General features: G+C 54.1%; 5 protein-coding genes across 5 annotated transcripts; 2 read left to right on the plus strand and 3 right to left on the minus strand.

The window, feature by feature from the left end:
* Nucleotides 1–539: 539 nt before the first annotated feature.
* On the minus strand, nucleotides 540–2203 carry C7974DRAFT_420933 (uncharacterized protein). The gene is made up of 2 exons (XM_046144274.1): nucleotides 1247–2203; nucleotides 540–1198 (listed from the first exon to the last, which is right to left on the minus strand). Exons 1-2 carry the CDS (start codon nucleotides 2182–2184, stop codon nucleotides 697–699), a joined length of 1440 nt encoding a protein of 479 aa, XP_046001664.1. The 5' UTR covers nucleotides 2185–2203; the 3' UTR covers nucleotides 540–696.
* Nucleotides 2204–2652: 449 nt separating this feature from the next.
* Nucleotides 2653–3567, plus strand: C7974DRAFT_420934 (uncharacterized protein; the record flags this gene model as incomplete). Its single annotated transcript, XM_046144275.1, has 2 exons — nucleotides 2653–2710; nucleotides 2769–3567. Exon 2 carries the CDS (start codon nucleotides 2806–2808, stop codon nucleotides 3565–3567), a length of 762 nt encoding a protein of 253 aa, XP_046001665.1. The 5' UTR covers nucleotides 2653–2710; nucleotides 2769–2805.
* A 136-nt stretch (nucleotides 3568–3703) lies between these two features.
* Nucleotides 3704–8222, minus strand: C7974DRAFT_385939 (uncharacterized protein). Its single transcript, XM_046141008.1, has 4 exons — nucleotides 7820–8222; nucleotides 7244–7740; nucleotides 4840–7195; nucleotides 3704–4787 (listed from the first exon to the last, which is right to left on the minus strand). Exons 1-4 carry the CDS (start codon nucleotides 7867–7869, stop codon nucleotides 4073–4075), a joined length of 3618 nt encoding a protein of 1205 aa, XP_046001666.1. The 5' UTR covers nucleotides 7870–8222; the 3' UTR covers nucleotides 3704–4072.
* Nucleotides 8223–8727: 505 nt separating this feature from the next.
* On the plus strand, nucleotides 8728–9573 carry C7974DRAFT_409214 (uncharacterized protein; the record flags this gene model as incomplete). The annotated part of the gene is made up of 2 exons (XM_046143386.1): nucleotides 8728–8762; nucleotides 8814–9573. The coding sequence occupies 2 exons, from the start codon at nucleotides 8728–8730 to the stop codon at nucleotides 9571–9573; spliced, it is 795 nt and encodes a 264-aa protein (XP_046001667.1).
* A 1045-nt stretch (nucleotides 9574–10618) lies between these two features.
* Nucleotides 10619–11362, minus strand: C7974DRAFT_431075 (uncharacterized protein; the record flags this gene model as incomplete). The annotated part of the gene is made up of 2 exons (XM_046144749.1): nucleotides 10619–10655; nucleotides 11070–11362. The coding sequence occupies 2 exons, from the start codon at nucleotides 11360–11362 to the stop codon at nucleotides 10619–10621; spliced, it is 330 nt and encodes a 109-aa protein (XP_046001668.1).
* Nucleotides 11363–12357: the final 995 nt, after the last annotated feature.

Raw genomic sequence — 12357 nt, forward strand, 5'->3', positions numbered from 1 at the left:
AGTTCCCTGCTGCGCAAGGTCTCCGGCGTGATAGTGAAAGGTCTTTCGTGCTGGGTTGTGCTTTAGTAGCCGTAGAGTGGTCTCTACCAAGCGGGTTATCTGAGTAGAATAGCTGAGAAGAGCGTACTTACAGGTCGTGAGGTGCTGTGGTGGAGAATCTGTGGTGGAAAAGATGGTGAAGCTGTCGACTAAGACTTGACGCGTCAATATACGCTAGCGCGCATGCCAGCGTGGCGGAGCTGGGTGAAGTGAAAACTCTGTCGTCTATTGTGGCAGAAAGAACTTGTGTGTATCGTATTTGGTGAATCGTGCTTCGTTCGTTTGCCTATCCTTCACTTCATCCTATTGATGTTAGTAACCGAGCGGTTGATGTTGAGAGGTGTTTGCGCTTGGTTCATAAACCCTTCGAGATCTAATTATTTAAAAAGATGTTTTGTAGAATGGTTGGCGATTTGTGCAGACCTCTAAAGTCTTGGGACCAATTTCATAGTGTAGGCACGTACCATGGTAGCAACAGAGGATTGACCCTGCGATTAATTGCCTGCTGGGCTATGTTCCCATGTCTCTGACCTACAGTCGGAATGATCTGCACATTCTTGCAAGTAACAATACTCATTTATCTCAGAAAAGATTGTTTGCATGTATATCTCCGAATTCAGCCAATCTGAATGCTCCTCGCCTGCTACCTTATGTCGATCAGGCATCAATATTGCAAATTTTCCAACCTGAGACAACTTTCCTCTGGAACACGCCCTCGGGGTCATACTCTGCTGCAACCTTGCGCATAAAGTCAACCTTGCTTGTTCCGTAACTCGCGAGCGGGTTCTGCGTCTCATCAGCATAATTGAGGTACCGCCAGCCCACATTGAGATTGTTCGATTTAGCAAAATCTTCCAGAGTAGCCGAAAAGACTGTCAGTTTCTCTCGCATGATTGCGTGTTGCTCTGCCGTCTCTGTCGAGCCAACAGCTAGCCACAACAGCGCATTTCCTTTGGTCTGATCTAGCCCCAAAACGTTACCTACGTGCTGCACAGAATGCTCAGCGTAGAGAGATGGCCAAGGCTGGAAGATACACTGCGTTGAAAACTCGGTGTGAGGCATACGGCTCTTGAGTTCTTCCACCAGACCGTCGTGCATCTTGCTAGCATGCTTGATGGTTCTGACGTCGTTCTTAAGTGTGAGGGTGAACCAGACTTGGCTGTGTGGGTTAGCTCAAGACCAGGGTTAAAACGTGTAGTTGACATACTGTTTGTGATGAGGGGAGTTGTTAGCAGCAGCGATGTCCGCCATACTTTTCTTCTTCACATCCACCAGAACAGCTTCTATGCCCAAGATTCCCTCGAATGCAGAAGAATGACTGATACCCCTGGTATCTACAACGACATTCGTGACGAGAGGTTCCGGCGCCATGGCAGAATTGAAGCCGTAGTTGAGTAGAAAAGCTGTGTGCGGGTGTCTGTAGTTTTCGTCTGTGAAGGCGACGGCAAATTGCGCACATTCATCTCCATGGGTCCTGTCGACAACTCGAACCCCATACAAGAGGTCATGGGCTGGGAACGTGAACATGTCAAACCGAGTTACGATACAGAAATTTCCCGAGCCGCCCTTCAAAGCAATCCAAAGATCCGGATGTGAACTAGCATTTGCGTTGACAACCTCCCCAGTTGCAAGAACGACTTCGAAGTTGGCGACGTTGTCGCAGCCCAGACCCTCCAGAGCGGCATACCAGGATATCCCACCGCCAGTAAGGAATCCTCCAACACCCACATTGCCTTCCCGACCGCCAGTGACACAGACTTGGTGCTTCAGGAGCTCTTCGTACACACCTATCCATCGCACTCCGGGTTGGATTGAGGCCAACTTGGAATTACCATCGTAAGTGACGACCGTCATTCGTCCTAAATCGATGGTGACACCATTTTTAACATCGTTTGAACCCGCCCATTGGGTATGACCACCACTGCGCAGAGCAACAGGATAATTGGCTTTGGCGAGCACTTTGACAATGCGGGATACTTCATCTGTTGTGCACGGCTGAACGATGCAGGCAGGTCGCATGGGTGCGTTAGCTGCCCAATAGGACGCTTGACGGTCTTGATAGGCATCGGAGTCTGGCAAAAGAACGAGATCGTGCAAGCCTGCGGCAGCGAGTAGGTCTTGTGGTGTTGGATTGTTGCTTTGCATGGCTGTGCATGTAGATTGGTGGAAGAGTTGCGGAGAGCAAACGACAAATGGCGATAATCAGTGATTCAATGCTTGCATGCGCAGTCATGCAGCCACGCTGGCAGCCTCAAACTGATTGGTCGCATGTACTAGGTGCATTCGTTCGCTGCTAAACCCACTTGTGGGGTATACGCGTATATTTTGTTGCTGGGCAGTGAAGGTGCACAACGGTATCGCAGCAACAGCGCGTACCAACAAGAACTTTGGTGTATCGTAGCCACTCGAGGGCGCGAACAATCACTATATTCTGAAGGTGTATATAAGTTTTGAATTTCGTAATCCTATCAGTTCCTCCTGATAGCCTGTTGGTACATGTGACAGTAAGCTGCCGCGATCCCAAATTGAGTCTATTCGGGAGGAACGGTTTGCATTTTTGCATGCCCTAGGTTCGAGCCTTCAGGTGGCTGATTGTTTTAGAGGTTCTTTTTTGATCAAGGCACTAAGATTTCAAGGTGAAGGTGAAAGAAGATGAGACGGACTGGTCTCCGTACGTTTCCCCATTGGCTCTTCTACGCTCCTCTGCCTTCCTAAGCTTATCTATCTAGGTCACAAACTGTCTCAAATAGCCTTGCACCCGCCAGCATGCCGAATATCAAGCTCATCAAGATGCGATACAACTCCGCCACCATCACTGCCTCTATCTCCTCCGAGATGACCGATGCAGAGATATATAGAGAGCTCCACACAGCTTTTATCAGTACTGTTGGCTCCTACCACATCGTCATCACAGGCCCTTACCGCAACATCCTCGCAACGCTCGCCTACTCAGAGCTGAAAGAAGGCACGGTTTACATCATTACTACATCTGCCGAACGCATCCAAGGCGCCGGGACAGCCTCACGTGCCTCCAAGACGACTCTTGCAAACCTTGCCATTGTCATGCAAGACTGGCGCCTGGCGCACGCTGGGCAGATCTTCCCTGTCGACATCGCGCCGCGCACAGTGAACGCGGAGGGCAAGCAGCCTTTGCTTGGCGACCTGCAGCACACGGGTTTGCTGGAGCCTGAGCTCTGGTCTGCGAGGTTTACATCGGAGCTGAGAAGGTTGAGTCGGAGGAGCCAGGGCATGCATGTGGAGATCATGCATCTGGTGAGGTGGGAGATCGAGGGGAGGCACGAGAGGGAGGAGAGTCCTGTCAAGTACGTGACTACGATCGACTTGAAGAATGTCGTGGGGCACTCGGAGACGGAGCAGATGGGGATAGCGCAGCAGGCTAATGATCTGGTTGCTGCGGAGGACATGGCGACCGAGGTCTTCGGCGGTGGGCTTCTGGCAGCTCTACCGGAGGTTGATGGCCAGTCGGCTGAGCTAGAAGTTGCAATGTTCACTTTGCCGATACGTTAGAATACGCCAGTTCACTTTCTGTCAAGAGTGTCCAGAATGATGACTACCTTCAGCTGTCCACGGAAGCTGTACACGAGGCGAGAGAAAGACTTACGAGCGTGCTCAGGTACACGTCAACTGACACGCATGGCCTTCATCGAACACAACAGAATGTGCATATAAGACTCCTGGTGGATGAACCCACTCCCCAGTTACCGCTAAAGCTGAGCCAAAAAGAAATCAGCACGAATCATTACACACAAATGCAGCGATGACCTTGAATTCAAAACGATGGTATTGTGCGACCGCGCTCCAGCATCCCCGGCTCCCCCACCAGCCCAAGCACCTAAAATCCGGACTGCAATGCAAGATCCACCAACTCCAATGTGTATGCTCATGACCATGCGATGTGAGACGCCAAAGAGTATGCTAAACAGAAAACTAATAACCCGCCCTCCCCACTCCGCATCCTTCTCTAAGCTACATACTCCACGTATCCTTGCGAGACACTGAATGCTCGGAACACTCACTTTGTGCCAAAAACTCTCTTGATGTCAGCAAACTTGACAGGCTTGACGAGGTACATATCGACCCCCGCATCCTGGGCGTCCTGCTGATCCTGTGCGCTTGCCAACCCAGTCAAGGCCACGATGTGGCTCCGCGGCAGGTTGTGTTCCTTCTCGAACTTGCGGATATTGCGGGTGCTCTCGAGGCCGTCCATTATGGGCATACTGATGTCCATTAGGATGAAGTCAAAGGGCCGTGTTGGCGGCGTAGTGGAGGTAGCCTCGGACTTGAATGACTCGAATGCGTCGAGTCCGTTGACGGCTTCGCAGTAGCGCAACTTCTGCCGCTTGGCGAATACGACGAGGAGCTTGAGGTTGATTGCGTTGTCGTCGACGAGCAGGACGCGGGGGTTGAAGTACTCGTTTGCTTCCCCTGGTCCGGGCGAGGACGGCGTCGCGCTTTGAGGTGGTGTGATCATCGAGGAGAAAGGGAGAGCGGGAGGAGGCGAGGGTGACCCAAATGAAGTGACTGTCGAGTCTTCATGGGGCGACTGGACCGTGATGCTGTCGCTCAGGCTTCGATGGTCATCATTTAGGGCACCAGGAGGAGCAAGAGTATGATGGTCGTGTAACCCAAGAGCGGTCATGGAACGAGTTAATTGGCGATCTAGGTTAGCCTTGTGGGCGCGCTTTTGGCACTGCAAAAGGGTGCGCGCAAGTTTGCGGGGTCCACACCTGCGTTTTGTTAATCATGAGTATCGTGAGACATAGCTAAGACAGAACTTACGGCTGGGTAAGAACCTCCGCTGTCCAACCTAGAGCATCAATCTGCCTGCCCAGCCGCCGTTCCAGAGCTGTCTTCTCGGCTGTGTCTGTGCAGACGCACACCACGGTGAGGGGGGTATCATTGACCCAATTAGGGGTTGACTCCTGTAACAATCGATCAAGAGACGGCGTGTCCGTTAGGAGAAATTCCACCCGCTTACTCGAAAGGCTTGGGTCGTAGATGTCTAGAATGTTCATGTTGAAGCCTTGACAAGCATTCTGCATCGACTCCTTGACCTTCTTACCGCGTTGACCTCCTATCGAGTCACACTCGCACAAAATACTCACAGAAGTTCCTTTGAGCGCCTCTGGGGCGTTTACAAGGCTGGAGTTGTACTTGGTGGTGTCGCTTTGGCCAATCGGTAATTGCAAAGAGACCTGAATCTGAGTGCCAACCTTAGCCGTACTCTTGACACTAATCTCGCCCTTGAGAGATTCGACAATCTGCTTAACAATACTAAGACCTAACCCGGTACCAGATGCAAACGGATCTTCTTGACTGAAGGGCGAGAAGAGTTTTGTATTCTGGAAATCAAAGGACATGCCCCGACCAGAATCCTCTACAGTCAACAACAAGTCGATGTGTTCTGACGTGTTTCCAGATTGCATCAATTTCATGGCAACGAAACCTGAGTCAGTGTACTTCAAGGCGTTGCCAAGTAGATTCATGACAATCCTGCGAAGGGCACCAGGTTGAGAGCGAACGGCCCAGTTGACGTACGGCGCGACAATCAGTGACACGATAACTGCTCCGTTGTCTTTGCCGACCACAAGTTTGCCGTCATTCGCAGTAGGGACCACTTCGCTCGTGATCCCGCTTACGTTACTCCGTTTGGTGTCGACGTCTGCAGCGACCCCATTGATCCGGTGTGTTTGACGGAAGGTGTGGCCGGCACAAACCGTATCACAAACTTCCTCGACCAATTGGGCTAGGTCAAAGTCGGCTGTGACGCCAAGTATAGAATTGTCGGATGGCAACCTCTTCGTCCGACCTTCGGAGCCTCGTTGTCTTCTCCGTGCAGCTGTGTTACGCAGCCGGTTGATCTTTGCATGGTCAAGAACGTGGTCGATGGTATCCAGTAACGTCTTTCCGCAAGTCTCGATGGAAGTTACCAATGACTCTTGATACGCAGATGCCACTGTATCACGAAGGAATTCCACTGAGCCAAGAATACCGTGAAGAGGGGATCGAAGTTCATGGGAAATGGAAGCAATGAACGTTGTCTTGGCACGATCTGCCTTCTGCGCGCTCAGGCGTGCCACTTCACTCGTGATGCTGTTGCCAAAGGCCTGGAGGTAGGGAAGCTCGTTCTCAGGGCTCATCAGTCTTCCGGCTTGCGTTGTCCAGATGAAACCTCCAGCGACCCAGCGCTCAGTTGAGGGATCCCATAAAGGCAAGAAGATGAGTGTTCGCACATTGGGCAGGACTTTTAGAAACTCTGTAGGGATAAACCTTTCTCTTCGTTTTCTCCTTCTGGTGGGACCGTTGGGCGAGGTCGTTGTCCGATCCGATTGATCTGTCTCCGAGCGTTCGGATTTCTCGTCGCTCGAGTTGATCCCCGCACCATCTTCGTTGTAGTTGAAAAATTTGCCATAGGGATAGCGGTGGATGTAGCGTTCCATGGCTGCTTCGTTGAATGCAAAGTCCTTTTGGGATATGGTTGCAAAGCCTTGGCGCAACGAGAGCCCGGCTACAGGACAGACCTTGCTGTCGGCCTCAGAGGGCATGCTTCTGGCTTCTGAGGTCTCTGTATCGAACGCAACTTTCTGTCTCCTGCGGCGTCTGGATGTTGCAGTGGAGTCGGCGGTATCGAAATCGGTCGTGTAGTTGGTGACACTTTCGTCGCTACTTGCCATTGGATCGTCGTAGAGACCGCCTTTGATGCCGGCTGCTGATGTGTCAAAGAAGACCACTCCATCTGCCATGGTTGACTGGCGCATGATGCGTGCTGCCCTATGAAAAATACGAGCAGTGTCCGACTCGCTATGTGCCTTGCGCTGAGCATGTTTGGTCGCAGTGGAGGGTGTTATAGTGCCGGTGCCTGAGGCATCGTCTTCTTCGAGAGTCTGGAGACGTGCGTTCTCTGTCTGGCGTTCCATAGTCGACATCCTGGGTCCAGCTTCGTCTCGCATGTCGGCGACCGAGGATCGTTCGATGAACTGCTGCAGACCACGTACCATGCGCTCGCCCTTGACTCGGTCGTCGCTGTCCTTGGCAAGCTCAAGGTGCTCCATGACAGCAGCAGCCACGTCCTGCATGAAGCGCATGTCGGCGGCGCTGAGGCTATCGCGGGGGCGCTCGTCAGAGACGGCGTAGACTATGTTGTTGTCAGCTTGGCAGAGTATCTGTCTGTCATGTCACGTACCACCAATGCGGTGGCCTGCCTTGGTGATGATAGGCACGCCTGCGTAGAAACGCACGCCAGGTTCGTTCTTCACATAGTCCTTGTCGGCGAATCGAGGGTCCAGTCGGCAGTCCGGGATAACCATGCACTCGGCAGTGAAGCTGTTGCCATCTCGCTCTTTGGCCGTATATGTCGACGAGAAGGTGTGGTAGCACACAGCATCGGTCTTGTTGAGCACGGCATTGCCCAGCCAGACCTCGTCCTCGGGGCGCTCGGCCTGGGTGTCGAACAGCGAGACCGTCTTGGTTGCTTCGGCGAGGATGTACTGGCGGTTCGAGTCGATCAGTGACACCATGCAGCGGCGCACATCGAGGCGAAAGGCGGCGAGCTGGGCAAAGGCAGTCAAGCTCTTGTCGCGCGAGGCTTCTGGGCGGTAGCCGGCCTTATTGAGACCTTTTTCTCCTATGCCGACAGCGCTGTTGACGAGGCTCTGCGCGTCGAGCCATGGGCGGTAGTATCTGTGAAAAGCGCCCCTCGTTAGCATTCACAGCTTCACAGTGACAGCGCGCCGGCCCGCGCTAGTAGCATTCAACGCACTTTTGGAGGTCGCGCTCTCTGGCCGCCTCGGGCCATGACAGGACTGGCATGCTGCTTGGGCTGACGGTCTTCACACTACCATTATCTGCACCTCGCACGCCGGGGAAAATCAGTCGGGCGTGGGGCGGGGAAACAAGGAACAGAACGGAATCTCAGCACGCTGCCCGCAATTGTGCGGTGTGAGTACCTGGCATCCGCGGAGCAATGAACCGGAACGATGGGAAACAACTCGACTGGTAGCACCTGGCACTTGTACTGTGTTGGCGTGACGCGTCTGGCTCTTTTGGAGCCGCGGCGGCGCACGATCCCTTCCTGGATGAGCCATGCTGTCGCTTAGCACTCGATGCGCAGGATCCTGTTGTTGTGGGTGCCCTGTGGAGGCCAGTCAGAATGCGATCCTTCGGCATCGACGATGGCCTCGACGGATTTCGGTCAACAGCCGTTGTATGCGCCGTGATACGCTAGGCCCCGTTCTTGCTAAGACGCAGCCAAGCGGCAGCTGTGTCTGGCTAGACCGCGGCTCAGTTCGATTCTAAATTGACGCCAGAGCCCGGCAGCAGGGCGACCATGTGTCGCCGCCACCGACCTCACTCGATCAATGTCCGCCAGGGTCCGTGGCTTCTTCCTGGCAAGCAGCGAGCACAGGGAGCCGCGGTGATTTGGGCGCCCAGTCTTGCATTCTTCCGAGATGGGTCTCCTATCGGACCTCGCTTGTCGGCGCATGCCTGGCATGCCAGCGACCAGCGATCCTGGCTCACTGGCACACCGCGGCTACAGCCGTGGCGCTAACGATTCTGACAATGGCCCATGCATCGCACGTACAATCGCCCACGCGAGCGCAGCGTTCACAGAACACCACCCAGACTCTGTCCACGACTCAGACGACGCAGACGCCGCCGCCTGCAGCCATGTCTTCCATGTTCGACCTGCCCAGCGCGAAACGGTAGTAGCCACCCTCCCTTGCGATATTGCGCGCCGCTAATGTGCGAACAAGGGTGCATCGCGACGAGCTTCGATCGCCAGAACAGTCGCCGCGATCGACGCCAGACCGAGACATCGAAGAACTTTTGCGCCAGCGCGTATCCGCCCAATATGCATTCACGACCACCGAGCAGCACAGCGACGGCTTGGATGCCGTGCAGAGCGACGAGGACGAGACGGAGCTGCGCCTGTTCGCTGCACCAGCCAACGCTGCGCCTGCGACCGTGAAGGTCAGGCTGACATCGCCCGGCCTGGACAAGGGAGATGGGTCAGGCTTCTTAGTGAAGAAGCCAAAGAGCTACTACTTTGCCGATGAGCCGACAAGCGACGAAGAGCTGGCGCTGCAGGCCTCTGCAATTGATGGGCGCACCGTCATGGAACTATCGAAGCTGCCGTGGCCGGCCTGTGCTGTGCCGTGGAAAGTGCGCACAATCACAAAGGACGGCATAAAGAAGGCGGTCCTCGTAGGGCACCCACCCATGCTGGCTACGGTCGAGGGGAAAGACCACAAGCGGACACGGAAGGGCAAGAAGGCGCGAATCGCGCTGAGGAAAAAGAAGCAGGCCAGCAAGGACAAGCAGGAAGAACGGATCAAGCTTGCTGCAGAGAAGGAGGCCGCCGAGCGTGAGAAGAGGACCAGGCGCAACAGAGAGAAGAAGGTCAAGAAGAAGGCCAAGGCGCAGGCTAAGAAGGGCGAGGGTGACGACACCGGTGAGGGTGAGATTCAACCGGTGGCGGTCGAGGCAGACGCAGACACAATCATGCAAGACTGAACTCGCAAGGTCTCCGTTTTACTGCCAGTACATGCTGAAGCCGACTCCGATGGCGAAGCATCGCCTAATCGGCACGGGGCAGGGTCTGGAGCGGTAATGAGCAGCTCCTGTACTTGGTTTGTCGCGCAGATTTAGAGCCAGGCAACAACAGCGCTTCGCAAATTGTGACAAGCCACCTTCACCTGCGGCTTCTGAGCACGGACGGCTTGTGGTCTCCATCGACTTCAGCAGTTGCTATACAAACACCCCACTCGAAATACTACCCAAACATCACCGCGTTTGATACTGTCAAGCAAGCCGTAGCAAGCCTCTTAAACAGTTCGATCATGTCCTTACCGACGGAACTGCGCAGCCTACCTTTCGAAGTCGGAATAGACGAAGCTTACGCCAGCACAACCCCTACCATGCGCCCGAGCGTTGACAAGTCCTTCGACTCTGCCTCAGCTAATACCTCGGATGTAGTGTCGGCAGGAGAATTCGGTACCAGATTTATGGACAGCGCCGAACGTACGATCGCAACGCCGCATGAACCGCTTGTCGACGGGCAGGTCACTCCAGACTTGGCGCTTCTCTCGCCTCTCGACAATCGTTTGCAGACTTTGTACGACGCCTACCATACAAGCTATGTGCTTCCCATTGACGAGACCTCCGAACATATGCTGCACGCCAAAAACCTCGCCCTCGCCCTGCTCCAGCGTCATTATCCTGAGTCACAAGGCTACGTCGTGGAGCCAGCAACTTTTGGAACATATGCCGCCAAAGGCGTCAATTTCCTACTCAAACAGGATGGCGAGTCCGATTCTGATCCAGACGACCCTCCAATATAGCACCAGAAACGTGCGTTTAGAACGAACAACACGCATTTCTCCTACCGTGCACCCTGGCATTTCATTGCGCCCGAGAACATAATCAGCTTCGTCGTCAAGAAACTTGTTCCAGAGGTGCGCGAGGATGTGGAAGTGATGACATACCGCACGCACACATCTCTTGTCATCATCCTCGATAACCTTTCTACGTTTCAGCGCTGGTCCCGAGACAACGTCAATCACCGTGGCGACGTGCTCAGTGACTCCCTTGGTGTACTGGGCAAGATCAGGCAAGGTCATGGTATGCTGTTCTTTGGACCACGTCTGGAGCTCTACGCCTATGACGCCGAGAACGACAGCCATCCTGTCCAACCAAGCCCGATCCAAGAGTGGAGGATGGACATGCGCACGACCAACCTTGCAGACGTCGACGAAGCACTGCGCGTCTTTGCCGAACGGGAAGTTTTCTATGAGGATGGATATGCAAGCGACTCATAAACTTGATCCTGAGTGCTGACCGCAAGGCCCAGCGCAAGTAGCTACGTACATAGCCCATACAAAGCCAATCAGCACAAATACACCCCATCTCATCCAACTACTCCCGCCATCACCATCCCCACAATCCCCATTATCCCCCCATACCCCCAGTGGTTCCACTCATTCGTCCCCGCCTCTCCCTTGACCACATACCCATCCACCCCGGCACAAAATCCCGCCGCCAACATAATTAGCCCTGCGCTCCTGCGCGTCCCAAACCACGTCGAACTGTAGATCGCCGCCGCGATGAAGACATCCTTGGCGCCGTACAGGACCATGACGCGCTCCATGACCGCCCAGTCGAGCGCGTTGGTGGGCGAGGATGTGAAGCCGTACAGCGAGTAGCCTATACGTGGATATAGCATGTAGGTTATCCCGAAGCCAAGGCAGATGGTGCCGAAGAAGGTAGATATGTAGGGAAGGGTGGGGTGGCGTGAGAGGCCCATGGTGAGTGTTGTGATGAAAGGAGTGATTGAACTTGAGGAACTCTTGGTATTGTGGGTTAGATGTAGGTACTGCTTTAGAACGCGAGATTCTGATAATTGACGCGCGACTTTGTTCTCTAGGAATGTGCAGTCAGCGTACCCCGCTTTATGTATTCACGCCAAGAAGACGCGTTTACGCGCTGGCACGGGAGCGCGCGTTCCGTGGGCGCCGCTCCGGTTAGGCAGCCGTCAGCTTCTCTACAACTTTCGGCCACAACTTCTACCGAATAGGAAATGTCGCCCTTTGTTGCGGTCGCCTGCACGCCAGGATGCGGATGGAAGGGCGGGGTGGTGAAGTTTGGGTGCGGCTGAAGTAGTGCTGGGGGTTTTGCAGTTGCATGTAAGCGTTTTGTGTATTTCTTTCATTTCATGATACCTAGGTGCGAAGCTGTCGCATTGACAAAGAGTACTCCGTTCTGTTCACAAAAATGCGTGATAACCTGTGGTCTCACGGCCAATTAATCAGCCTTCCAATAGGCTCCAAGTTCCACATCGCTGGACATCGTTGCTTTTGGACATTCATATTCATGGCCCATCCCTGTGTTTATTCTGATTGACCGACCTGCGTCTCAGGCTCACCGCCATCGTTGTCTGTGTCCCGCCGGGTCTGGGCCGCCAACTTGGTCTGCTTATCCTTCAGAACCTGAATCCTTCCCTGCAGTCCGGCTATGGTGAGATCAGGTTCCATGCCAGTCGTGGCAATGCTGGAAGACCGGCGACGTCGCAGATCACGCTTCCTGACGGCGGGTACGTTCTCAGCATCCTGTTGCTGCAGGTTTAGTGCTGATAGTGCTTCAGCCAAACCTTTGGTCGAAGGGCTCCTCTTCAGGCGACGAGCCTCGCGCTTTAGCCGAATCGCTTCTAGAGATTTGGTGAGCTCGTCACTGAACGATCCTCCGGAGTAGTTACCGGGATCATCCATATCATCGTTGACCGATGCCTCCTCTTTTCCTTTA

The sequence above is a fragment of the Boeremia exigua genome (genome assembly GCF_020726555.1).
Source record: "Boeremia exigua strain MPI-SDFR-AT-0100 chromosome Unknown C7974scaffold_2, whole genome shotgun sequence".
Classification (NCBI taxonomy): domain Eukaryota; kingdom Fungi; phylum Ascomycota; class Dothideomycetes; order Pleosporales; family Didymellaceae; genus Boeremia; species Boeremia exigua.